The following is a 25,592-nucleotide window of genomic DNA, read 5'->3' on the forward strand; positions in this document are numbered from 1 at the left end:
AGAAGAAGTGACCTGAACCTGCGATCTAGAAGGACTGACCTGTTGATGACTAATTGTATGGATAATTACATGAAACCTATGGACCATCCATATATGCTGATTAAGCACACACACTACTTCCCCCCAAACCAGCTAGACACGTTGCTCTTCGTCTTGGCCGCAGTCTCCTCGACCTTTTTGTCAAAGACGTCGGCGCCCTGGTTGATGCGGGCCTGCGCGTCCTTTGCGTAGGCCTCGGCCTTTTTGGCCGCGTTGTCGGCAGCCTCGCGGGCCTCAGCCGTGACGCGGGCATACTGCTGGCCTGCCTTGTTTCGCTGGGCAATTGGTTAGCAAGCTTGCCGAGAGAGTGTGGGTGTGCGCGTAGACAAGGGAGACCTACGGCCTCGTCGACCTTGGCCCCAGCCTGGGCGCCAAAGTTCTGCGCCTCTGTGTGCGCCTGCTGGCCGCTGGCGGTGGCACTGTCGCGAACAGACCGAAGATCGGACTCGAGCTTGGCTTCGGCCACCTTGGCATTGCCGCCTGCGCTGTAGAGATAGTAGCCGGCACCGGCGACGACGGCGGTACCGAGAACGACGGGCATGCGAGAGCGAGACATTGTGTAGACGAATAGCCGTTGTCCGTGGTGGTGTAGGTAGACGGGATGCAAACAGAGCAGTAGACGACTGGAGCACAACAGAAGACGTGATCGGACGGGAGAACATGTCACGACGCAATGACATGATTCTGTTTTTTATAGCAGTCGCTGCTCCATTCGCCATGACGTAAACGCTGGTTTCGGCAATCGCTCCTTCCCCGCAAGCAGCATTACTCGTCAGCGCGTGTGGGCCCAGAGTGGAGCAGCTGAGCTCTAGGCTGTACTTTTCCTGAGGGCGAATGATCTCGCACTTCTGCTTCCATCGCGTCATTCCTAGAATTTTCCTAGAACCTACGTCCCGCTATGCCACCCTGCACCGGCCGTCCGCGATGCCAAGGATAACGAGTCGCAGCTCGCGCCGTGCTCCTCCGCTCAAGGACAGCGACTTTGACCACGAGATCCACCTGTTTGACAATGGGGACGATGGGGACGACGGCAGCTCGCATCTGGCGCCTCCGCCGGTGACCATCACGGTGGCATCCGATGCTGGCAGCAGTGCGGCTGAGCAGCCGTCCTTCCGGGTCCCTCCTTCATCACCGCGTGGCCGCAGCGATCTACGACCAGCTGCTGACGCCGGCGTCGAGACGGCCGAGGCCGTGGACGTGCTGTACGAGAACGAGCGCGGCTGCTTCCTCTGCGGCGTCGCGCTCTTCTCAGCGCGGGCGCTCGGCAATCTCGACCCGTCGCCCTGGACCAACGCGGCCAACAGGACGAGCCCGACCGACATCCGGACGGCCCAGGTGCCAGACCCGACGTGGCAGTGGGCCTGGCCGGCCTGGCGCATCAGCCACGACGACGGCACCGATGAGGACGGCTGGCAGTACTCCTTCATGTTCGCTCGGCCCTTTGCCTGGCGCGGTCCGACCTGGTACAGCTCCTTTGTGCGCCGCCGCGTCTGGACCCGCAAGCGCGTCAAGCGTGCCGTCCTGTCGGCCACCGCTGCCGGTGACGTCCCTGCCCATCCCCACATGCTCACCCCGGACTACTTTGTCGTCTTGCCGGCAGCCGAGGCACGCCGCAGCTCTAGCAGAAGCATCCGGGACAGCAGGCCGAGCACAGCTCGGTCCAGCATGGATACGGGCCAGCTGGACGGCGCAGGTCCGGAGGAGGCGGACGAGGGGGAGAACGAGATGGAAAACGGCCAAGCCGGAACGGAAATAGACGACTCCGACTCCTCCTTCATGGCCATGCCAGACGTGTTTGACAACACGGACGTGCTGATGCGGTTTCTGCACAGCGCGCGCATCGACCGCGAGAAGATCGAGGCGGTCGATAACTATCTGGCACACGCGGGCGAAGACCTGGTGCGGCTGCAGGACGTCATGCACGAGATCATGGCCCAGTTCGTCTTCCAGGCGCCGCGACGGAAGCTGCTGACTCATCTGACTGCAGCCTGCGACGCGGCCGTGGAGGTCCAGGACCAGGAAGCGAAGGGAGGAGAGGAGCAAGGCATCGACGAGGTGCAGCAGCGGCAGACAATGAAGCGCCGTGTCGGCTATCTCGCAGCAGCCGTGAGACACGCCGACGAAGAGGTGCGCCGGCTGGAGTACTGGAGCGACGTCAAGGCCGTTCCGCAACACGTATAGCATTTATTCATATACCCCCTATTGCAAGTGTCCACCATACATCGGAAGAATACTTATCCGTGCCGCGTATCGCCGATAACGAGGAAATATTCGTAGACCTGAACGACACAAGACCGGTTCAAGGCCGAACAGCGAAGACGGCCCAGTACTACAGCGCAGGACCCGAGAGCGAGCCCTCGGCGAGACCGGAATTCCCCGACGTCATGGTCCCGGCATTGGTATAGCCCCGATGCATCAATGCCCCCGCGCGTGGAGCTACAATGGAGGAGAGTGCGGCCCCTCTTTCCGGGCGCTGCAGCAGCGCTCAGCGGCAGCCGAGGAGCGATGGCGACATGTCACAGAAGAAGGGGGACAAGCCGGTGGTATAGCAGCGGTGGTGGCGTGGGGATGGTGGGAAGTGGCGACCACAGCGTCCTGGCAGCGACGACGACGACGGCCAGCGAAGAAGACGGCCAGTCGGTGGTGTCGTGGCCGACGCTGGCACGCGAGGCCGAGGATCGACGGTGCCGGCAGCTGGCGGCGGAAGCGGCCAGCCAGGAGGGCAAGTGGGCCAAGAGAGCGGGAGAGACGGACAGCACAGGATCTGGTCGATCGGCTGGCGCAGTGCTGATGGACCGTCTTGCACGTGACCAGCTGCAGCCACCAGGTGTTGAAGGGTCAGCGTCCTCGCTCTCGGCGCTGGTCGAGCCGTGTCGCCGGTACGGCCATCCAGGCGAGACGCGTCGGAGCCAGCTGCGGCACCAGCGCTCGCTGATCCGACAGGCCCGTCTCGAGGCCATCCGGCAGGCCCAGCTGCGGCCGCTGCCCGACTGGCGGGCCATTCTGCGTCGGCTGGCCGAGGGCACGGCGGCCGGCCAGACAGACAATACCAGCCAGGCGCTGCTGCAGCTGGCCCTGCCGCGATGGACAGCGACCGCCACGTCGTCCTCGTCTGGCTGGCATCGCGAGGCCGTCGCGCTCGTGCTCGGCCGCGACAGCTTGGCTGCTGGTGAGCTCTTGCGCGGAACCGACGGCAGCCTCGGGGCCATTCGCGACCGCACCGACTGCGTCCTGCGCATGTACGAGCAGCAGACCGAAACGCCCGACAGCAGCACAGCCGCCAATCATCACTGGCTGCTCACGCTGTCCGGCACCGCAACGGCCATCCGACAGGCTGCTGCCGAGGTGCTGCGGCTGGCTAGAGACGCCGTCCCCATAGATGTGCCGGCTGGCTTGCCGTCCGACATCATGGCTGACAGCGCGTCTGCCTGGCGTCTCGTGTCCACGTCCCTCCGCCGCGACGACGCCCAACAACGAAACGACCCCGTCTTCCGGCCCTACGTCCTGCGTCACGGCGTCCACGATATTCCTCGACCACTCACCTGGACACGTGACTCGCTCGAACACTATGTGGCCGCGCTGACAAATGGCCGTCCCGCCCGACAGATGGCCGACGACGATGGGCTCGACCTCCACCAACACGACGACGAAGCGCCACCGCCGCCACGCAACCACTGCCGCGCTGTCATCGACCTGCTCCAGGCCGTCTTTGCCGACGACGCCGCCCGCCCGGCCCTCTCGACCGCTGCCCTTCGCATGGCTCTCGGCTACATGTGCCGCATCGGCGAGGCCTTCCGGCCCGACGCCCGCGCTCTCTTTGTCCGCGCAGAGGCCCTTGGCCTGCCGCTCGACACCGCCACCTTCAACGCCATGCTCGCCTCCCAGGTCAAGACCCAGGACTTGCGCAACTTTGGCGCCACCCTGCTGCTGATGCGCGGTCGCGGTCACGCCCCCGACCTCGACACCTGGCTGCTCTTCCTCCACCTGTTTGCCAGCGAGGAGGTCAAGCGCCACATCCTTCACGCCATGCATGCCCGTGGCCTGCTCGAAAACCCGGCCGCCGTCCGGCGTGTCGCCCCGGAGTTGGTCCACCATGACGCCGAGCGCGCACTGCGGGAACATTGGCATGTTCACGTGATTGATCACGTGCACCAACCTCAATCACAACCACCATCACCATCACCATCACCATCCACCCCCTTTGACCTCGACCGCTTCCTCCATCGCCAGTCCGATCGCTACGGACACCGCTGGCTCGGTCGCGACGCCGCCCATCGCATCCTCGATGTCCTCGCCTCTCACGGCTGCTTCCACGACTGCCAGCGCCTCGTCGCCCTCATGCGCCCACCGCTTCCCGCCGACCCCGACGAGATGCAGGATCGCCACGACGGCAACCATCATCGCTACATCGGTGCCCAGCCGCCCAACACCACCACCTACAACGTCATCCTCACTCACTGCAAGGTCCAGAACTCTCTGCGCAGCGCCATCGACGTCGTCCGCCAGATGCCAACCGGACAGCTCGCGTCTACATTCTCATCCTCATCATCCTCGCCATCCGCTTCATCCCCTCTCTCGGCCACGTCCTCCACCTCCACCTCATCCCCATCATCATCCCCACCCTCAGGCCCACCCCCAGCCTATCCTGTCGCCCCCGACGACGTCACCTACCTGCTGCTCTTCGAGATGGCCTGGCATCGCCGGCTGCCTCACGTCATCGGCGTCGTCTGGCACTATGCCAGCGCTGCACGCCAGACCAGCCACTGGATGCGCAAGCGTGTCAGCCAGTTGCTCGCTGGCCAGGGCGGCGGCTCCAATCGTGGAAAACCCGCCGACAAGGAGTTCCTCTCGCCCGAAGACGAACAGCGCCTGTCCTATGTGCTGCGAGCCGGCATCGTCGCCGCCTCGACCCCGTCGAACACCCCTGCCTGTCTGGGAAACACCATCAGCGGCCGTCTCGCCCATCGCTACCAGGGCTGGGCGCCCATGATGCCGCTCGGCGACGCCTTGCACGAGGCCCTCCGGCTCGACAACGAGCTGCTGCGCGAACGCTTCACCGGCGGCAACAACACCATCCACAACAGCAGCAACAGAGGCAGCCCCAGCGATGAACTGTCTCTCTTGCGCATCCAGCTCCGACGGAAACGCTCCAAAGCCACCCCCGAGACCGAGAGCCGATACCGAAACACAACCCCCCCCAAAACGGCTTACATGAATATATACGTGCGCAAGTCGCCGCCACGCCATCCTGCAGCCTGATGGCCATGACCACTCCCCAAAGGAAAGACAAAACAGAAGAGAATCCTCTCCGACATTGTACGATTTCATGCTAGACACCCTGTTCATACAGCTGCACTGCTGCAAGCCTTGCAAAAATAGACCTTGTATTGTACCCGATGCTGCCCCACCTCTTTTCCGTAACATACGTGACCCTCCTTCCTTCTTTGGCGCGCCCCACACAATCATCTTCTGTCAACACTGTCAACACTCACCACTCCCAACCCAAACCACACGACTGCAGCCACGGCTCGTCAAGGACATTATGCAGGGTCGCCGGTCCGGACGAGAAAGGCCAAGTCGGATGATTTGTTGATATATGAACACGCGCAAAAACACAAGAGCAAGACCCGAGGAAAACGACGAGAAAAAAAAGAAGGCATAAAACATCTCACGGAATACACAGACACAGACAGCTCGACTTCTTCTCCTCCAAACCCCCCCGGCCAATTAACAAAGAGAGCTCAATCAGCCCGTTGATTCGGCACCGCACCGCCAAAACCACACTAACAAGCCCGTGGCAACGGCTCCTGATCGTCTCCTTCGTCGCCTCTTCATCGCCCTCTTCATCGCCTCCTCAATGCCCTCTGTATCGCCCTCCCCTGCTCACTAAGACTTCTTCTCCGCTTCTGGCGATTCCTGCTTCACCGCACCCGTCGTCGTCGCAGCTGCTGCTGGCCGCGTGACCACGTCTGCCACCTTCACTTTCTCCTCTGTGCTCTCCGTCTTCACCGCCACCTTGTCGTCTCCGTCAGACTTTGTCGATGCCTTGGACACTTGGCTGTCCAGATCCTTGTCTTCCCGGTCAAACATCTCCGTGTCGTCCGAGTCCGTCAACACCTCCGACCCATCTCCCAGAAGAATGATCCGCCCGTTGTGTCCACCAACGCCGAACGAGTGTGCCCGTCCCTCCGGCTCGGTGTCAAAACAGCAGTCGCTGTCGTCAAAGTTGTGGTGCACCCCGGGACCCCGGAACTCGGCTGCGAGGCGGTAAAAAAACGTACTTGTCAGGAACACGTGCCAGAACAGGAAGCCGATCAAGCTCGCGACAACCAAGACTAGACTACTTACCGTACTCGGGCGGTGCGCAAGGCCCGTCTCCGTTCGCCACTCTCCGCGCAATCTCCTCGTACCACTCCTCTTTGCTCCGTCCCCGCAGGAAGCCGATGATGAGCATGGTCATGTTGTCACATCCCACACCTCCGGTCTCCGAGTTCGAGGCCAGACAGTTGTCCATCAAGTTCTCGCAGATCTTGTCCAGCTCCTGCTTTGCTGCAATGCCCCTTCTCACAAACTCGACAACAGCCTGCGACGATTGGCAGTCCCAGATGCCTACACACAGACGGTCAGCATGCACGCATGTAAATTCAGCAGCAGCTGCTGCTGTTGTTGCAACCAGTACGTACCATCGCATGCAATCACGAGGAACTCATCGTTGTCGGCCAGTTCGTGGACAGTCACATCCGGGAACGCAGTGACAATTTGCTGCTCGGGGGCCAGCTCGGCACTCTTCTTAAACTCAAAGTCGCCGATAGCACGAGACAGAGCGAGGTTGCCGTTCACCCGGCCAAAGTCGACAAAGCCGCCAGCGGCTGTGATCCGCGCCTTCTCCGCTGCGTAAATAAACATGTGTTAGACAGCCGTCCAGCGGGCATGAAAATGTAGCTGCTCCTTACCATCGTTCTGTGGTTTGTGGTCGAATGAGAGTGGCTTCGCACGGCCCTTAACGCCCAAGACACTTCTCGAATCACCAGCGTTCGCCTGTGCATTTGATGAGCCTACAATTACTACTGCCGTGGGAAAGGAGGGGAGGACCCAGGCTCACAAGGTAGATTTTGTCGTCTGTGATGAGGCCTACACAAGCCGTGCAGCCAGAGACCTCCTCTTCGTATTTCGGGTCTGTGATGACGCGTGTCAGTAATCCAACCAAAACAGCAACGCCCTCGTGTCCTCTGCACCGTCTCCACAGTTGAATGCGAGCTCTCTTGCCTACCGTTCAGAATAGCCCGGTCCGTAGCCAAGAAACCGTCCTTGAGGGCCTGGTCGTAATTGGCTTTTTTGAAAGCGTCTTGCTTGGACACGATCTGATGGATGTTATCTCCGGCAAATAAGGCGACTTTGTCTCCCCCATGACCATCAAAAACACCAAAAAAGCTGATTTTGGAGCCGTGGCCCTTAGCCTCGGCAGCGTTGTTTTCGAGCAGGTTCAGGACGGTCGTGTGTGCATCTTCCATGCTGATGCGCCAACCTTGCATAGCAGAAACGCCATAAATGAGGCGTTCATCTTCGCCCTTCTCTGACGTCTAAAAGAAGGAAATCTCGTCAGCGACCAAGCGTCATGGTTTCTTCATGCATCAAACAGCTGAACAATGCGACAACAGCGCGTTAGCACGGCGGCAGTGTGTGCCGTGAGGGGGTTGGCGGGGTATGAAGCGGGCATTGCCGCAAAGACGTGTCCGAAAGTCAAAAAAGGGAGCCCCGGATATTGGACAGGGTCGTTGCAGGGTTGAGGCCACCGGACTAGGCACCGGGCACTGGACGATCCGTTGAAGCGCGGTTGGGCCGTGAGGGTGCAAAGACCAAGGCGCACGCGAGAGCCGTATCAGGCAAAAGAGGGTGGATTTGTCACGCGGCATAGACGCCAACAAAACAAGGTATTCACTGCAGGCTACCGGGGCCAAGGGCCGAGACGTGTCTGAACATACCTTGTCGACGATAGGTTCGGATAGTGTCTGACCCATGGTGAAGACGTGTGTGGTATGCGAACGGCTGCGCGGGGTTTTCTGGCTCGGAGACGAAAAGGACGAGGTTAAGGCGAAGCCACAATGCACCCACAAGAGCGCACGCGCCTCAAGGAGGGGAGAGGGGGGCAAAGAGCGAGGAGGAGGTGGGGGGGGGTAGTGAAGCGGCGAAACGGCGAGACAACGAGACAACGAGACAACGAGACAACGAGACGGCGACGCGGCGGTGCGGCGATGCGGTAGAACGGCGAGACGGTGGTCGGAGGAGGGAATGGGGGAGGGCTCTCTCTAAGAAGAAATGCGGAGTGGCTGTTTTTTTTCTCTAGTTGCCTTTTTTGTGCTTATTTTTGGCCGTGTATTAATTAAATTTGTTGACAGGAGATTGTCAGGGAGAAGATTTTTCAGTGGTTAACAATAACGTTTGGGATTTAGGTGCCTTGCCGGCGAGCCAATGTCCCTAATTTGTTAGAACGAGCAATGTACGAGAGCGGGGTTAGGCACACGTAGAAGAAGGACGCCCGGGGAGTTAGGCAGCCGGCCTGCAGACCACGGGAAAGAGAATAGAGGGAGGGAGGGGGGACTTGCAGTGAGCAAGCGGTGTCAAAAGGCCACCAATGAGTTGTGAGGAGGGAGCAACGAAGAAAAAGGCCGCCACAACGTTGCGTTCTCGGGTTTCGCCGTCTAGGAGGCCGGGCGTTGCTGAGCGCTGACTGGTTGTTGACGGGATCTTGACTGATGTCGGCAGGATGGCTCTAGTCTGGGCAGTCGAGGCAAGGATCGGACGGGAGGCCGGAGAGCTGAAGACCCGGCAGGAGGCTGGAGCTTGGTGATCACTGGGCGGTGGAGACGGCCGGATGGCGTGATGGAGAGGGGGCTTGTTGGACCGTGACCGTGTCTTACTCGTACAGAAGCAAAAGCCAGACAAGGGCCAAGAGAGAAGGACGAAAGTCTCAAGAAAGAACGGGAAAGACGAAGAGGCAATGGCGAAGCTGACGATAGTTGCAGGTGGGCCTGCAATGCAGAGGAGGGGCAACAGGAAGGTGCAAAGGAGGCCGGGCACAACAAGGCAACCGCAGGCGACTTTGTTGCGCCATTCGGCCAGAGCGACGGAAGTGAGGGTACCTAGTATGCCACACTCACTGGTAGGCCGTGACGGTAGCAGTACATTGTTCAACGGTCTAGGCCCTCTGGACGGCCATTGCTGGGATTTGGGCAAATGAGGTCTTCCATCAGCAAGTCGAACGGACGAAGGACGTTGCCGGGGCTGAGGCAATGATATCCATGTGTACGAGGATCGTACCATTCACGTCTGCTGTCCCCGGGATGGGCCCGGCTGGTTGTCGGCCGAGGAACGGTGGGTGTTTGACCATTTCCAGCGCATCACGACACCCAGCCTCGCTGGCGACCTCGATGCGGCCTTTGGCGCGTGCTCGTCCTCCAGGTCTGCCACACGGACCGTCTGTGTGCCACGCCCCTCTCGCCGTCAGCCGCCAGCACGAGGTCATACAGGACAAGGACAGAGAGACCCTGCTGCAGCTTCGAGGCCGAACAGCAACATCTCGATCGTCAGTTGACTCAGCTTCGTGTTGGCCAGACCCGTTTCCGTGTCAGCCAGTCGGCCGCCGTCTTTCATGCTCGAGACGCGCGTCATACCGGCGCTGTACTACGTGGTTACCAAGTACCGCCACCCGTCAGTGCGATGTGCTGCCTTGGACTCGTGCCCTGGAGGACGGAGAGCTGGCCGACCCGGCGGCTTTGGGCTGTTTACGGCAGCACAGAAGCAACCAGACACAGAGGCGCCCATTAACATGCAGACGAAGCGTATCACAGTCGAAGAATAGCAGAGTCAGGGTGATGGAACGGCAAAGAACAGAAAAGAAGATGAAGATTGTCTATAAGATCGGAAGGACACTAAGGAAGGAAAGGAGCAAACGGGATGGCGGGTTGCGGCGGCTACTCGCGGGAAATATCGCGGCCGAAGAGCTTGGACTTGATCCAGTCGTTGATCACCAGCAGACGGTTGCGGCCTGTCGGTTTGGGGTTAGCCGAGAGCACGTAACAGACGAGAAAAGAAAAGAAAAGAAAAGAAAAAAGAAAAAAAAACTCACTGCTAAAGACCATGGACAGATAGGCGCTCCGCCAGAACAAAAAGGTCATGCTGCCGCCCGAGGCAAAGTTGCCGTTGAACCAGGCAATGTCAGCAACGGCCTTTTCGCTGCCAATGTAGGCCAGCGAGCCCTGGTGCGAGTAGTGGAAGGGCTTGATGTCCTTGATGCGGCGCAGCTGGCGCTCGGCCTCTTCGATCTCGCGGCTGGCCGTCGGCGCATCGGTGCCGGGCTGCAGGTTGAGCGACGCGCTCAGCGTGCGGACGCGGTCTTCCAGCACAGCCGTTCGGGCCATGTTGTTGAACAGGCGGGCCAGAAAGGCGCCCTCCTGCGAGGCCACCTGGGCTGTAGGCGCATAGCCGGCGACAGCACAGTCGCCGACGGCCCAGATGTCGCGGGCACCCTGCACGACCAGGTACTCGTTCACGGCCAGGCCGCGACGCGAGTCCTTCTGCGCCGGGATGCGGCCCATGAGATCGCGCACGACCGGTCGCAGCGCATTGCCGGTGGCCCACACGAGCAGACCGTAGGGAAAGACGACGCGCTCCTTGGAACCGTCTGGCCGGCTGGCCTCGGCCTCGACCGCCTTGTCCGTCACCTTCTTGACCATGGTCTTGGTGTGGATCGCAATCTCCTCCTCCTTGAACGTGCTCTCGGTGTAGTCGATCAGCTGCTTGCTGAAGCTCGGCAGCACGTTGGGCAGCGCCTCGATCAGCGTCACGCGGAACCGATCTGCAATGTCCGGAATCAACTTCTTGATGTCGTCCTCGAAGAAGTCGTGCAGCTCGCCCGCAAACTCCACGCCCGTCGGCCCGCCGCCCACCACCACCATGTGCAGCAGCCGGTCGATCTCCTCCGACGTCTGGTCCTTGAGCGCTGCCGTCTCCACACAGTCCATGATCTTCTTGCGGATCCGCTGCGCGTCGCCAATCTCCTTGAGGAAGCACGAGTTCTCCAGCACGCCCGGAATTCCAAACGTCGCGTTCTCTGCTCCGACACCCACCACCAGCATGTCGTATGCCACCTCCGATTCCGTCGTCCGGCCCCGCACGTCCGCTCCGTCCCGGATCTTGACCACCTTGCGCTCCGGGTCCACCGAGCTCGCCTCTGCCTCGTAGAACGTCACCGACCCGTTCTTCGTCCGCGCAATCGTCCGGATCGGCTCCATGATCGACCGGTGCTCAATCAGGCCCGTCGTGCATGACGGCAGCAGCGGCGTGAACAGAAAATAGTTGCGCGGCGAGATCACCACCACGTTGTAGTTCTCCGTGTCCAGCTTCTTCAGCAGCGACACCGAACCCCATCCGGTCCCCAGGATCACCAGCGTCTTCTTGTTGGGGTCCCGCGGCAGCACCTCGCCCGGCTGCCGGTCCTCCCACAATGAATACACAATGTAACCCGCCAGCCCCAGTCCCGAGAGATAGGTCAGCCGCCAGAGCCAACGCAGCTTGCGGAACCGCTTCTTCGGCTTGACCGTCGTCGAGCTCGTCACTGTCGGCCCGCTGGACGCGTGTCGCACCAGCTGCATGGCTGCTGGCCGCCGCCCGACTGCAGTTGCTGCTGCTAATGCCGCTGATCCTGGCGCTGACGTCAGTCTCGATGCTGTGCCCACTGCGCTTCTGCTGCTCGCCCGCGACAGCATGCTGGCCCGCAGCCCTGACGACATCGTCGACAGCCGCCGCACCTGCTGCAGCTGGGCGCTGCGCAGCTGTGAGCTCGCCATCAGAGTTCAATTAAAATTCGGGACACGGAAACAAAGGAAAGGCCAGGAGAGAGAGAGAGAGCTGAGGCGGCAGCTCGGGTAGTGCTCTTGTGTCGGGACGCAGGTCGCGATAATAGCGACGCTGGATGAAAAAAAAAGGATGATACGTGTACGAGTGAACGACTGTATTCCTCGCTGGGTGCGGCCAGATAATTTCTCAAGCGTTTCCCGCCTTTATTACCCTTTTTTGACCGTCCTCGCCAGTTTTTCCTTTTTGGAACCCCTAATTTTTTTAAGCTCAATTGCTGTGCTCCCTGGAGCCCCACCTAAAACACCGGCGAAAATCCGCACTCGGGGTTGCCCCAATTGGATAGAGCACTACTGCTCGATAAGAACAGGCCCGGGATCCCGCGAATACTCCGCCGCTACGAAGAACCTGCACTGTACCAAGTACGGAGTACTCCGTACAGTCATTTTTCGCGTCAGCACTCCCCGGACCATCTCCTTGCTTAGTCACACTCCCTTCCCCGCCTCGATCCTCTTTTCCTGTTCTTTTGCGCCTTTTAACACCAAAACTAGCCCCCCAATCAGTCGTCGATCATGTCGCCGCCTCTCCTGCAAAATAAAGTTCGACACATCGAAGCCGCCGTTCCGGGGGCATGTGTCTGTCCCCAAGTCAGCAAATACGAGAACGTGAAAAGTCTTATCGTCGCCTCCTGGGCCACCCCCACAAATGGAAACGCTTGCCAATGCGCCGCTGCTGCGAAGTCGGGCCAACGGGAGTTGGCCAATCCGACAAGCCAGTCGCCATTGCGTAATGGCACGGCCAGAAGTGCGTGGCTGGACCGTATATGCCGTTTGGGCCGTTTGGGCAATTTGGGCAATTGGGCAACCGCTCATCGATCCGTCATCAATCCGCCTTCCTTTCACCCCTTAATTCCTCCTCTTTCTGCCGGGCTTTCCTCACCATGCAATATAGCTTGCACACGGCCCCGTCATCGTCGCAGGTCAGCTCCCTCACAAACTGGAAGCCCCATCGCTCGTAGATCGCCATATTGGGCTGCGCCTTGCTCGACTCGAGATAGCATGGCATCTGTTCAGCATCGGCTCTGTCCGTCACCACTGACACCAGCTTCCGCCCGATGCCCTTGCCCTGGGCCTCTGGCACTATCGCAATCGTGTTGAGGAAATAGTAGCCACGTGGCTCGATCCAGATGGCCTCGATCGCCTGCGCCTGTGCTGCCTTGAAGATGTAATATCTCTGGCCTTTGTTAGACACGAGAAAGACCCTGCGTAAATCGGGGGCACTCGAGAGGGGATACCTTAACATTCAGACCTCCCCGGCCATGCCAGATGTTCACGGCCAGTTGCGAGAACCAGAAACGCCATGAGTTTGCCCATTGGACCCAGGACAGCTTTTGGCCCTCAGGTCGGGGCCGGAGCCACATCGCCACACCAAGAACCTTGTCGCTGCCCGCTTCCTTGGCCACATAAAAAAGCTCGTTGTGTATGCCCAGTTGACACCGTGCCGTGAGCGATGCGCAACTCCGTTGCGGGCTGAACTGATGTCGAGGCACAACGTTAGCATCGAGCAATGCAGTTGCAGCAGGTGACCTATCTGTGAGCATACCGTTGACTGGTAATACATCCATCTTTGGAACGACCTGCGCGTTAGCTGTCTCGCCCAAGAGGTGACGGTGGAAGAAAGAAAGAAGCAAAGTCGAAAATGGTCTTGCTGGAAGTCACTCACTCCTCATAAGGATCATCAATGAAGCTTCTCCTGTGCCCGTTCACGCCAATGGTCAGCCACTGGTTCAAGATCGCCTAATTGCACGAGAAAAACAATATCCAATGCAAGGCTGCGCTGTCTGCCGTCTATAGCTCGTCGAAGACCTGCTTTCTTCGTCCCGTTTTCCTTCTGGAAGCTCGCTGGGCTTCAGGCGGAGGCACTACGACGTAGACCGTCAAAATGCAGACTGTGATGTGACGCTTGTCTCCCGGAGAGCAACAACGTGCAGGGTCGCGTTGGACGTTTAACATACTGGATAGCTGCCACTGCGCCAGGAATATCTGCCTCAGTAAGGCGAGAGATTTCAATGGCCATGATGTATAGCAATAGTATCCGATCAGATAGAGACTGCGTCAAGGTTCAGACATGACCCTTATGTCCCAAGGGAGTCTGACTTATACGTTGACGTTACAGTGAGAAGCTGGAATTTTAGCCAATATTTAAGCTCTTTGTTCAGTCCTTTGCACGTGACCTTTTGAACTTTCAACCACATCCGGCCAGACGAAGCAGCCTCAACATGAAAGTATATCCTAGGTCCGCACCATCTCGTTTAGATGAACCTGGTATTGTTCCCATTGTCTAATATACATTTACGCAGTGCTTCTCACCGTGTTACGTTGGTTGGTGTTTCAGGAGCCGGGACTAGGTATTTTCGGGCTGTACAGCGGAGTACAGGGCAAAAGAGCTGCTACAGGGGTAGCTAGAGGCCGCTAAAGCGGTTGGTGGACCAGGTTGTGTATTATGTATAAACGGCCCAAACCTGATCCGTACTCTGAGGGCATCAGAACTTACTCAAGCTAATGACATCATCCGTACTTGGCTTTCCGGTGTATACGAGAAATGGCGGCCTTAGTTGGCAGGTGGAGAAAGTGCGCAGATTCTATATCGCCAAGATGCAAGGGCATGTCAAACATGTTTATTGCAAACTAAAACTTTTCGTCCAAATATGCACGAGCGAGAAACCGCACCCGGCCCGGAGTATGTCCCACACCAAGTACTGTGGAGTACCAGACGGATGACAGCCAAAACCTAGGAGCATGCAGCGCTGCGGTCGACAGAGCCGGGGTCTTTGGGGATGACGCCGGCCTCGACGGCCTCCTTGTAACTCCAGCGGTAGTCGCCGAGCTCGGTCTTCCAGCTCCAGAAGAACCAGCCGAGGTTATGCTTCTCGTAGGACGAGACTTGGGCGGCGAACCACTTGGTGTAGAAGTCCTTGTTGTCGCTTGGGGCCCAGGCACTGGTTTTCTCCACGTTGTCAGGCGGGCTGAGACTGAACTCGCCAACGATGCCGGGGCTATCGGACTGGCTGGCGTCATTGCAGGACGCCGACAGGTACGCGCTCTGGCTGACGGACACGCTGCTGTCGTACTTGAGGTAGCGGTGGTCGTCGTAGGCGACGTACCAGCCATTCATCCACTCGGTCGGATTGCCGCTGCCCCAGTTGTCGTTCATGACCAGCAGGTGCACCTGTCCGTTGCCCGTGACGCCAAGGCTGTCCTCCTTGCTGTGCACCCGGTCCCAGGCGTCTTTGTAGTAGGACTCGCGCATGCTCGTCGTCTGCGAGCCCGTGTTCTGCAGCGGCTCGTTGACCAGCTCAATCATGCCCACATTTCGGTACTCCGTATTGCTGTGCACTTCCGTCACCAAGTACTCGAGGAATTTGAGCGCCCGCTCGTACTGGTAGTCCACGTAAAAGCCCGGCGTTGACGCGTACTGGCCCGTGAACGCGTTCTGCGCCACCTGCGCGCCTGGCGCGCCGTGCATGCCGAGCACAATGTAAAAGCCGCGGTCGCTGGCCCAGCCGCAGATCTTCTTAAGGTACGACAGTGCGCCCTATACAGAGTTGATCAGCCCCGGAGTTGTGCAGATGCTCGCTGTTTCCACGTACCTTGGGAAAGTGCTCCGAGTCCGAGTAGACGATGCTCTCGTCCAGCCAGTAGCCCAATGGAATGCGGATCGCATTGAGCCCGTAGCTCTGCATGTCGTTGAGGTCGCTCTCGACGATCCACGAGCCCCAGTGGCTCTGGAAGGCCGAGTTCGCCGCCGACTGGCCCAGGTGGGACACGCAGTCGAACTCCGAGTTCTGCCCACCGCAGCCCATGCTGCTCCACGTGTTGCTGGCCATCCACGGCTCCAGGATGAACTGAGAGCCCAGGTTGACACCGCGGAGAGGCTTGCCGTCGGTAGTCAGCCAGCGGCCCTCGATTTGCTTTGTTGTGTTGAACAGGTTGGAGCCATCGCGGGCTTCCATGCGATCAACGTTCTGCTGAGGGAGCCAAGCACTGGCCACTCCCAGCAGGGAGAGCGCCGTAGCAATCGATGTGACTCTTGAGATCATGATGTCTTGTTTCGTGCAAGAGGGCAACTCAAATTACAAGACTAAATGGACAACTCTGATGGTCCGATAGAGAATGGCCAACAATTTTGCTTGGTTTGGGGAGCAAGCCGCCTTTTATAGAGAGAAACAGCGAGTCTGCTGTGCAAGGAAGCCGCTCCTTCGACAACCTGTTGCCTCATGCCGTCTGATTCAAGACAGAAACAAGGCATAGTGGCATTGCCGGGTAAATCCTTTGTTGTTGCAAAAGAGGGAAGGATGACCCGGTTAGCTTCAGGCCGACCTGCCTAATTGGTAAACAAGAACATGGCAATTCCAGCTATTACAAATTTAGCACAGCAAAAAGGATTCTGGCCGACGTCATTTTAAGTAGAATCAAGGATGTTTTCTCTCTCACCGTGCTTGTCCCGGCTTCACCGAGCGATCCTGGTTCCGATGGCAATTTAATCTGCCCTTGGAGGCTTGGCGTCCGGGGTTGAGAGCTACACGTGGGAGCATCCGACGGATGTTGATGCATGTATAGTGTTATTTCCGTCATCATCGCCACGTCTACTGCCAGCAAGTCCTGGATAGAGAGCAACAAAACCTGGGAAAGATGGAAAACGAGATTGCTAGTGGTCCTGCAAGAGAATCCTTCGCCATCTCTCATGGTAAGACAAGCCCGACGACTAGAAACACGACGCGCCGGAACTGCTTGGCTCGTTGAAGTTCTGGTTTTAGTTTGTAAAATATGTAGGTGTGCCGTTACAACGGCCTTGCGAGAGTTCCCATTCCTCAACCGTCCAGAAAGCCAGTAGGAAAAGTCCGGAAAGGTCGGCTACGTTGCATCCCAGGAACAGAAGGATCACAACATTCGGCCCCGTTTAGTCCGAATTTAATGGGGCTTGGGCGGGACTTGCGTCTTTTCTTTTGTTCCAGTTCCAAGCATCACCGAAAGCAGCTTACTACATTACTAGTATGTCGATCAGAACTGCTCGAATCGACTTACTCCAATTAGGACCAATGAGCTTCGGGCTTCTAGGCTACCAGCTCGGCCTCTATGAAACGCGTTCCTAAGCTAATCATTGGCCATTAGCTGAATCAAGGTCGTACGACTTGCGGTGCTGATGGCTGCCAGCTGCCGGTTGATCGCCAGCTGTCAAGTAGGCGACCCCGCAGTTATCTAATCTGTTAGCGGCCAAAGGATCTGCCCCTGTGCCAGATTCCTGGCCCATTTTCACCTGAAACGAGGCCTGAGACATCAGCGATCCACACGCAACGCCCGCGAGGCGCATCTCGTGCTTCTCTCTATGAGATCGATGAGTTGGCGCTGATCTATGAGGAGGGTGAGATTTTCTCGAACCATGGGCCTAACCTGCAATGTACGATGTTCTTCCGTCTTCCCTTCTCTCTCAGATGGACGGTTCTGGAGAAAACCAGCGACTGGGCAAGCTCTGATTATGTGGTTGGCTATTCGGGGAATTAGCCTAGGGCAGCCGAGCGTCGATGAAGCGTCTTAGGACGCCGTGATGCTACCTGGCTAGGCAATGCGCCTAGAGTCGCGTGGTCTCCAGACGGGCGCACAGATGAGGGAAACACAAGAGTACCCCTCGTAGTGAAGTACGTCGTAGACGCGTGTTAAAACACGAGTACAATGAGACGCACTGAACCGTGGTTTTTTGTCATTCGACTTGCCGAAAACCGTCGCATCGCCTCCATCCTCATGTAACTGGCAGCGGAGCCATACTACATACTCCGTAGTATGTATGGAGTAGCAATCGAATCCACCTGCTAGAATACCCACTCCTGGTGTCGATTCCTCTTTGGCCCCTAGGCCTGTCTTACTGTCTCTTCTTATTCTATGTGTCGAGTATGCGCCGATTGAGATGGCCCTCTGACCCCTTCTCTTCGTACGTCGGATTAGGCTCTCTGGCCCTCCAACTCGAAAGGCTGATCGCCGGAGCCCTGTTACAACATGTCACTGGTACCCATCTCCACTGCGGAAGCGGGTTCTTCTCTTCCCTCTTACACAGGGGCCTGTGTCGTTTTGCTCTTTTCCTCCTTGCCATCTGCACTCTTCTACAACCACTAGCATTTTGCTGCTTCACTTTTCTTTCTTTTCTTCACCTTTCTCTTCTCCAAGGCCGGCCCTCCCGATATTCTTATCTTTTCCCTCGCTAGGTTCTTCACCAGCTCCCCGAGGTGACTTTTATTCTTTCGTTTATCAACACGTCTTTTTGCATACAGCGTGCAGTGACCTAATATTCATTTTCTTCTCTTCTTCGCTACCCTTTCTTTCTCATCACTTTCTTTGTCAGCCGTTCTTGAGTGGCTCGCTTCCACGTCAATTTCGGCTACACCACCCCTCTTCTTATATACCGAAAACCCCACGTACTTCACAGTAACAAGCGAAGCATCCATTTCATTGGGTGCTCCTCGACCTGCCGACAATCTGGCGATACCCCGTGTTTACTTTGGATGCAAAGGAAGAGGGCATGGCACCAGTGAAGGGTGGGCGGTACAGTGCTGGATCACTAGAAGAGCGGACCGGAGGACAGACCACACAGCACAGCAGCGAGTCCAAGGAGGCGCTATCAGAGCAACGAGTCCGACGACGAGACGGCAGGCCAGGACCACCGAGCAGGCTCCGAAGAAGAAACCCTGACAGCAACTCCAATGGCGATGTTAGCGGTGCCAACGGATCTCATAAAGACAACAGCCACGGCAAGGCTAACAGGGAAAACGACGACGACGACGACGGAAGCGACTCTGACGGCAGCGATGGTAGCTATAACAACGACAACAAGGACGGAAACAACGGCAAAGGAAACGGCCACGGCCACGGAAGCGACAGCTATCCAGCCGCCCTTAGTAGCGTTGCAGCTGACAGCATTACAACAAGCAGCATTTCCGGGTTCTTCACGCCTTCCAGCACGAGGAGCAGCACGGCCATCGCTGTAGCCAGCAGCAGAGCCAACGGCGCCGACTCCGATAGAAATGGTGCTCAGCAGCTCACGCTCCAGCCGGCCATAGTTGCAGCGCCTTCAGTCACAAGCGCCGAGGTTCTGGCGCCTGCTGTGACAACAATCGTCCTGGCCACTATTGTGACAGGGCCGGTGCGTCTGCGTGAATTCTAAACCATTCTGTGTCGAAGCTGACAAGCCAGTAGAACTCTGTTGTGACGAGCTTTATTCCCCTCTTGACAACAACGCCACAGACAACCCTGCTGAAGTCTACTCTGGTGGCCACAGTTAGCGCTTCTTCCTCTTCTGCCTCTGACTCGGCCATGACGAGCATACTCACCAGCTCTGACAGGAGGCACAAGACGGCCAGCACCGATTCCGATTCCGACGATACCAGTAGTAACAGCAAGGGAAACAGCAGCAGATGGTCGTCCCACAGATCGGATGACAAGCCGCTCAGCCAAAGTGCCGAACGAGCACTGATTTCGGCTGGCTCAATAGGTAAGGGAATGCTCCTTGCCAACATGCCGACTTGCGTTGTTGTTTACCCACGACTGACGCAAGCTTTTTCTCTCCTTTCCAGGTGCCTTCATCATCGTCTGCTTCCTCTTCTGGCTCGTGTGGCGAGCGGTCCATAACCAAAACTGGCGAAAGCATGCAGGCGCGTTAGCTACTGCTGCAGTGTTTGCTGGCTCCCCTGCCTCGCCGTCTGCAGCAGTGGCCATCCACAGCACTTCCAACAGTGCCACCACGCCACCCCGCCGTCTCTTCAAGAGTATCACTTCTCGGATGCCTTTCTTCGGACGCCGGACTAGGACGTGGCAGACGCTCGAAGACAACACGAGCAAAGAGACCAACGCAACTGTTGGCACCAAAAACTTGGGGCCATCGCAGCAGCCAGCCGAGGTCTACCAAGAGAAAATCACAAACATCGTCAGCAGCAGTGAGGGCCTTCCTGCCACACCGTCCCAGGTGTACCATGGCGACGACCTGAGCCAGCAGAAGGAGCAGCAGCAGCGACAGAAGTATGCAGCCGCTGCCAGCACTGCTCCGTCCTTCATATACTCGCAGCAGATGGCAGTTACCTCTGCAAACCTGCTTGCAGTTTCTCCATATGGCGCTGCTGAGGCGTCTGCTGGCCCTACCGCAGAAGCTGCCTATCTCAGGGCAGGCAACGGCACCTTGATCAATAGCGACGGAGTCAGCTCCATGGGCGACACGTTGCGGTCACGCATGCCCGACCCCTACTATAATCAGTCACAGTTGGCGCGCCAGCCTTCCGACGCCTACGACCCGATGCATCGCCAGGTCAACCGGATCTCAGAGCTGTCATCGTTGTCGTCGGGTTTTGGCGATGGCGAGATTGTGGATCTTGAGCTACCGCCAAAGCGCCAGCAGCAGATGCTGTCCGTCCCTCCTATGCCATCCACTCCTCTGGCTGTCACACTCGCCGGCGCCGGCCACTTCTCCTGGATGCGTGCTAGCAGATTTGTGCCAAACAGCCGTCGTGAGACGGTATACACAGAAGCCGGCGAAGACCAGCCGGCCAGGTTCCGCTCCGTCACATCGTGGGTTCACCAGCAGACAGGTCGCGTACGCCGAGCACAGCAGCGGAGCAACGCGAACAACAACCCAGCTGCGGGAGGACCGTTAGGTACCACAGGGGCCACAAATGTCCAATCTGGTCGGGCCAACATGTCAGCGGAATCCGAGATGCCAGCGACACCCGGAATTGCTCGTCCTATGCCGGAGGAACAGCGGTTGACGATGATGGTAGACGACGGCGAGGAGCCGCGGCGGCCAGAAACAGTTCCAGGCATCCATATGAAACCGAGATAGTCAGGGTAAAAAATAGATGAGGAACAGATGATGGAACGATGAATCAAGAGGGGAGGATTGAGGGTCAAAGCCATCCAGCTCTCCTCCAAGCCAAAAAGTGAAGGAATTGGCTGCTATTTGTGAATTGGCTGCGGCTTTCAAGGTTGATAGGGCTTTCCTCCCTGTTACGCCCATCTTGTGCTTGTCATCCTGATGGAGTTCCGGTGATGAGAGACGTTTTGGAATTTGGGAGAAAAGGCGAATGGAGTTCTTCTTTCCTTTTCTGGCAATAGTCGATCGCCCTTTCTTCACAATTCCTCTCCCTCGATCGTATTCATTTATCTCCCTCTGGCATGACAGAAAGGAAAAGACTCAACTAGACTCTCTTGGTAGCCTATCCTATTCTTCCAGCCTGGTCAGATTGCTTCCAACAGGCCTGGTGCTTGGATTCGACGGATGCTGGGTAGGACATGACACAGTGTGTGACACTGAGCAGCCGCAAAACATGGTGTACCACAAAATGAATAATATCCGATCCCATATAACTATGGGCCATCGACAGACGTCAACGCGCTTCTGCAAGATACTACTACACAAAACATACAACATCAGTTTGCGGGCGCGTTGTTTTCTGCTCCCGTCGGCCAAGGAGGCACGGTCTCAACCGTGAACCTTGCCTCAACAGAGAGTCCGTGGAAAACATCCTTGTCAAGCCTGGAAACAGCCGCTGCCGCATCTTCACGAGTCCAGAAAATCATATATGCACGTTGGATATGACTGTTCTCGTCTGGTCGAGAATGCCGGATTGCCTCCCGGAGCTTTCTCCTGCCTCCCGCTCCCCAGAGTAAGTAATCCCTCAGCTCTATGATGCCGGCATGACGAGACAACTGCGTGACGACAATTATGCAGGTCTCCATCAGCATCTCGTGATGGTTTTCCGGCCCGGGATCTTCCTGCATGTTCTCCGGAAAGGGCCAAACTCCTTCGTCTTCTGAGTCGACGAATCCACCGCGAACAGGAGGCACCGATTCTTGAGGCTCGGGCTGCCGATACTCTACAGGGTTGGGGTCATTAGGGCCGAAATATATACCATTCGCATAGGGTATGGGGCCATTGGCTTGGACAATTTGCATAGCTCTTATCAATGCGCTGTGCTCGTATATGGTGTATGCGGTGACCAACTCGGGACTTATCCTGGAGATGTTGATTCACTAGACAACGAAATGGCTTCGTGGACAACGAAATGGCTTCGTGAGCGCTCAGAATATATTGACTGGAGTGGTTTTTGAAGCTTCACAGGCTGATTGTCGTCTTTGAATTTGAGATTATTGAGGTTTGGGTTTTTTGTATTGAGGAGCACATTCTCGGATTTGAGAGCCCACGGGTTGTAAATACTCGCGGCGGAATCACATTGCATATATCTATCAACTACCTAGAAGCAGCTGCAGGTGATGAAGCAATGTGCCGGCGCCTCAAATCCCTAACAACGCATCTTACGTACATACATAGTAGTACCACTTCCTGTGAGGGTGCATTTTAGATATGTACCCATCGCTGCCACAAAAGAGCTAAAGTAGTCCACCTGTCGTAAGCTCTCAGGGGCCGAGACCTGGAGGTTGGCATGTTGCCAAAAACAAATCAAAGCACTGGCGGGTCCTTTGGACAAAAAAGCCGGAGGATTTGCCTACATGCGAGCTAAAATGTATGACAGCCAGGGCACAAGAAGGAAGGCTGTGCAAGCCAGGCCAAGCAGACCTGCCGTTTTTCATCAACTAGTCTGTGTATTGGCTAATAAGCTCCATCATTCGGGTGACGATGCAGGCAGGACTGCAGGACGGCACAGTATCCCCACACTGCCAATAATAAGCTTCGCTTTTACACGACGTTACAAGCACGAGCAGCGCTCAGGACTGTCAAGACCGGAGAAGTACTCGTAGCGCCAGAAAAGTCTCAGACTTCCCTCACCAATTGAAAGACTGTAGGTGCCAAATCAGTAAACCTTCATTTCTCCACCTAGTCAATTGTGATATGTTTCGGCGAGCTTGAATTGACACCCACGTCATGAAGGTAATGCTGATAGTTGTCACCAGCTGCAGTGATTTCATTGACCGTGTGCCTCGCCCTTCTATCCCTTGGAAGGGTGTCGTGTGTGGAGAAGGGGGTCTCATGCCCTTCACATGCAAGGACGGGCAGTCCTCGGAAGAGCCCTCCTTGTCGATTTGGCCTATCCAGTAGTCGATATGCTGATTCTGGATTCCCGACTCTTTGTTTAGCTGAAGCACACCGCTCAAGCTCCCTTCCATTGCAACCCAAATTTCGTCGTCGCATTGACTCGTGTGAATCTGAAGCTGTATCGCAAATGGATTACGTCCGGGCTGCGAGTTTATGCTCAACCAAGAACGAATGTGTCACAGTATCATCGTATCGCACCACCATAATCAGAAATGTTCCACCATCCAGCATCAAATGTTCGTTATCAGTCGTCAGTCGTCAGTCGCTAGTCCTCCCTCTTGTAGTGGAACGTATCCTCCAGCTCGCTGTAGTCTGAGTCTATTTCGGCAGGAACAAGCTCGAGTGGGGATTCTACACGTTGTTCCCTCCGTGCCGCCCAGTCCTGTAACGTATTGAACTGGGGGAGAGAATCGGTGGAGGCTTTAGGCCATGTCACTGGCTGAAACAACTGGTCATTGCTACCTTCGTCAAGGGTAGCAAGGCTAAACTCGCATCCGTCTGTATAGAACAGTGTTAAAGGCAAGCTGTCACAGGTGACCCACATGGGGCGAAGCTTTCCAGACGTCTGGCCAACAGGAAGACTGCCGTTGGATTGCGGCGGTAGCTGCCGAAAAAAATTAACAGCCTCGGGAGGTCCAGAAGAAGGCGCCCACACGATTCCAAGACCTCGACTTGGATCACCCTCGCATGTGACAAGCAAACTTTGGCGAATTGCGGGGTGCCATACAACATTCAACACGTTTGCATGGAGCATCAAGACTGTGTGTAACTCTGATGTTTCCAAGTCCCAGATCCAGACAGTTGACGGGGCTTCTTCTATACGGGTGGCTAGAAGCGTTGATGAGCTATCAAATGCCATGAGGGAGCACCCTGACGAGAGTGCAACAGCATCAGGGCCGGAGGGAGATGGCCGGTCCGGGGGAAGGACGATATGTGTTGCTTCGACGAAAGAATGGATTGCATCGGCCGAGCCAATCGATGTCCCTAGGCCTATTTGTTCTTGCCAGACCTGGTATTGTCCATAAGTTAGCCAGCTGTCCATTCCCATTATCAAGATTCATATCTTGGTTTGGGCGGATTGGACTTGTGAGATACCTTTAGCGAAGCGTTTTTCTGAGGATTGAGGGCAGTGGGATGCACAAGTCTTGTTGTCTCAACAATAGATGTCATGTCAATAAAGCGGACGTACCGACTGGCATCTCCCACACCCAAAAATTTAGAGTCTGGGGAGAACTGTGCCAGTCTCACACCGGAACCTAGCAGGCTGTCAGGTGCAGAGAGGAGAGCAGGTGACAGCTCCTGCTCCCCTTCTTTGGAAGTTGTGCGAGACACACTGTCACGTTCAGGACCAACGCCGGTCCAAGACTTGTAAAGGTGGCCATCGGGTGTATAAAACAGTATCTTGCGGCCATGGGCAGCCGACTCCCACACGACCAACCAATTTCCGTTGGGGGACCAGGCAAGTCCCTGGGCATCGATCGTGTCAGGGGACCAAGATGTCACTGGAACGGCCGAAGTCGGGTCGTGAACGCTGACCCAATCCTTTCCGGCGGTACGAGTAAGCAGCGCAAGATGGTGGCTGTCTGGACGGAAAGAAAACCCGCGGCTGCAGGCGGCCGTTGGGCTGTAAAGCTTGGGGTTGGCAATCTCCACGGTCTTGGCTGTGCGCAGGCTGAATACAGAAAATTTGATACCAAGTGCGGTACAAAGACAAACTTGGTCGTCCACAGGGCCAAAGCTAACAAAAGCGGGCTTTCCCATACCAGAAAGAGCGGGATTGCGAATGGTGGCATAAAATGGCCGAGATAGCTGTGAAGATGGTCCTGAGGCGGCATTGTCGTCACTGTCCTCGTCGGTGCTGGGCAACGCAGCGAAGATCATGATCTGATCCGCTGTGGCTACAAGCAACCGTCGTGACGAGAGGGACCACTGGAAGCTGACAATGGATCCATAGCTCACATCACTGGGAAGAGCTGCGGCATGTGCTATTTCATCGAGGCTGTCGAGAGCACGGACGTGGATCCCTGACGGCAGCAGTGTGGCCACAAGCCGGCCATCTGGACTAGGTAGACAGTGAGAGGAGGCTGTTCGCTTGTCAGCGGGGACCAGAAACCATTAATTGACACAAATGGAGAAAGGACCAAAGCCGAACTGTCCAGTTTCCCAGGCTTATATTTTACCTTTAAATTTCTTCGAAAATTGCATTGCGACCGAATGATGGAGCTACCTGTAGCTTTGCCAGTTTTCTTACAGACCGTCGTAGTTCTGCAAGCCCACTTTCTCGATCTAGCTTGGCGACTTTGCTTCTGAGTGCAGCTTCTTGTGATCTGTGCTGTGAAGTAAAGCGCGGGGTTTGAAACATTCTCTGTTCATGTTTACCTATTCCCTTATATGGACTAGCGCATAATACTGCCACTAGCACTTTCCCAATCGGCCAACTCCGCGGGGCTAACAATGACGGACGAACATTTTGCAGTAGAAAGTATGGAGTAGGCAAGACCTCTACGAGTAGATCCTCATGATTTTTTAAACCTTGAACATCTCGCACGTATTCAAGTGCCCACTGTGAGTACAAACCTCCGGGGAGGTGGCAATGAAGCACAAATGTGGGC

At 56.8% G+C, this 25,592-nt stretch overlaps 10 protein-coding genes across 10 annotated transcripts; 4 read left to right on the forward strand and 6 right to left on the reverse strand.

The window, feature by feature from the left end:
• Window positions 1-113: 113 nt before the first annotated feature.
• Window positions 114-595, reverse strand: CMQ_1714 (uncharacterized protein; the record flags this gene model as incomplete). The annotated part of the gene is made up of 2 exons (XM_014318793.1): window positions 114-314; window positions 380-595. The coding sequence occupies 2 exons, from the start codon at window positions 593-595 to the stop codon at window positions 114-116; spliced, it is 417 nt and encodes a 138-aa protein (XP_014174268.1).
• A 368-nt stretch (window positions 596-963) lies between these two features.
• On the forward strand, window positions 964-2,220 carry CMQ_1243 (peroxin 23-like protein; the record flags this gene model as incomplete). Its single annotated transcript, XM_014318322.1, has 1 exon — window positions 964-2,220. One exon carries the CDS (start codon window positions 964-966, stop codon window positions 2,218-2,220), a length of 1,257 nt encoding a protein of 418 aa, XP_014173797.1.
• Window positions 2,221-2,457: 237 nt separating this feature from the next.
• On the forward strand, window positions 2,458-5,298 carry CMQ_354 (uncharacterized protein; the record flags this gene model as incomplete). The annotated part of the gene is made up of 3 exons (XM_014317433.1): window positions 2,458-4,173; window positions 4,270-4,536; window positions 4,726-5,298. 3 exons carry the CDS (start codon window positions 2,458-2,460, stop codon window positions 5,296-5,298), a joined length of 2,556 nt encoding a protein of 851 aa, XP_014172908.1.
• Window positions 5,299-5,925: 627 nt separating this feature from the next.
• On the reverse strand, window positions 5,926-8,057 carry CMQ_883 (protein phosphatase; the record flags this gene model as incomplete). Its single annotated transcript, XM_014317962.1, has 7 exons — window positions 5,926-6,296; window positions 6,388-6,648; window positions 6,723-6,929; window positions 6,993-7,077; window positions 7,142-7,215; window positions 7,310-7,619; window positions 8,022-8,057. 7 exons carry the CDS (start codon window positions 8,055-8,057, stop codon window positions 5,926-5,928), a joined length of 1,344 nt encoding a protein of 447 aa, XP_014173437.1.
• A 614-nt stretch (window positions 8,058-8,671) lies between these two features.
• Window positions 8,672-9,898, forward strand: CMQ_1700 (uncharacterized protein; the record flags this gene model as incomplete). The annotated part of the gene is made up of 2 exons (XM_014318779.1): window positions 8,672-8,715; window positions 9,673-9,898. 2 exons carry the CDS (start codon window positions 8,672-8,674, stop codon window positions 9,896-9,898), a joined length of 270 nt encoding a protein of 89 aa, XP_014174254.1.
• A 112-nt stretch (window positions 9,899-10,010) lies between these two features.
• On the reverse strand, window positions 10,011-11,885 carry CMQ_795 (alternative NADH-dehydrogenase; the record flags this gene model as incomplete). Its single annotated transcript, XM_014317874.1, has 2 exons — window positions 10,011-10,084; window positions 10,166-11,885. 2 exons carry the CDS (start codon window positions 11,883-11,885, stop codon window positions 10,011-10,013), a joined length of 1,794 nt encoding a protein of 597 aa, XP_014173349.1.
• Window positions 11,886-12,774: 889 nt separating this feature from the next.
• On the reverse strand, window positions 12,775-13,968 carry CMQ_1616 (gcn5-related n-acetyltransferase; the record flags this gene model as incomplete). Its single annotated transcript, XM_014318695.1, has 5 exons — window positions 12,775-13,125; window positions 13,187-13,426; window positions 13,495-13,516; window positions 13,615-13,644; window positions 13,907-13,968. The coding sequence occupies 5 exons, from the start codon at window positions 13,966-13,968 to the stop codon at window positions 12,775-12,777; spliced, it is 705 nt and encodes a 234-aa protein (XP_014174170.1).
• Window positions 13,969-14,682: 714 nt separating this feature from the next.
• Window positions 14,683-15,991, reverse strand: CMQ_1259 (endoglucanase 2; the record flags this gene model as incomplete). The annotated part of the gene is made up of 2 exons (XM_014318338.1): window positions 14,683-15,486; window positions 15,542-15,991. The coding sequence occupies 2 exons, from the start codon at window positions 15,989-15,991 to the stop codon at window positions 14,683-14,685; spliced, it is 1,254 nt and encodes a 417-aa protein (XP_014173813.1).
• Window positions 15,992-18,462: 2,471 nt separating this feature from the next.
• CMQ_831 (uncharacterized protein) lies at window positions 18,463-20,769 on the forward strand (the record flags this gene model as incomplete). The annotated part of the gene is made up of 4 exons (XM_014317910.1): window positions 18,463-18,658; window positions 18,830-19,083; window positions 19,185-19,431; window positions 19,514-20,769. The coding sequence occupies 4 exons, from the start codon at window positions 18,463-18,465 to the stop codon at window positions 20,767-20,769; spliced, it is 1,953 nt and encodes a 650-aa protein (XP_014173385.1).
• Window positions 20,770-21,356: 587 nt separating this feature from the next.
• Window positions 21,357-21,881, reverse strand: CMQ_672 (uncharacterized protein; the record flags this gene model as incomplete). Its single annotated transcript, XM_014317751.1, has 1 exon — window positions 21,357-21,881. One exon carries the CDS (start codon window positions 21,879-21,881, stop codon window positions 21,357-21,359), a length of 525 nt encoding a protein of 174 aa, XP_014173226.1.
• Between the last annotated feature and the right edge of the window lie 3,711 nt (window positions 21,882-25,592).

Source organism: Grosmannia clavigera (assembly GCF_000143105.1).
Source record: "Grosmannia clavigera kw1407 unplaced genomic scaffold GCSC_140, whole genome shotgun sequence".
NCBI lineage: Eukaryota > Fungi > Ascomycota > Sordariomycetes > Ophiostomatales > Ophiostomataceae > Leptographium > Leptographium clavigerum.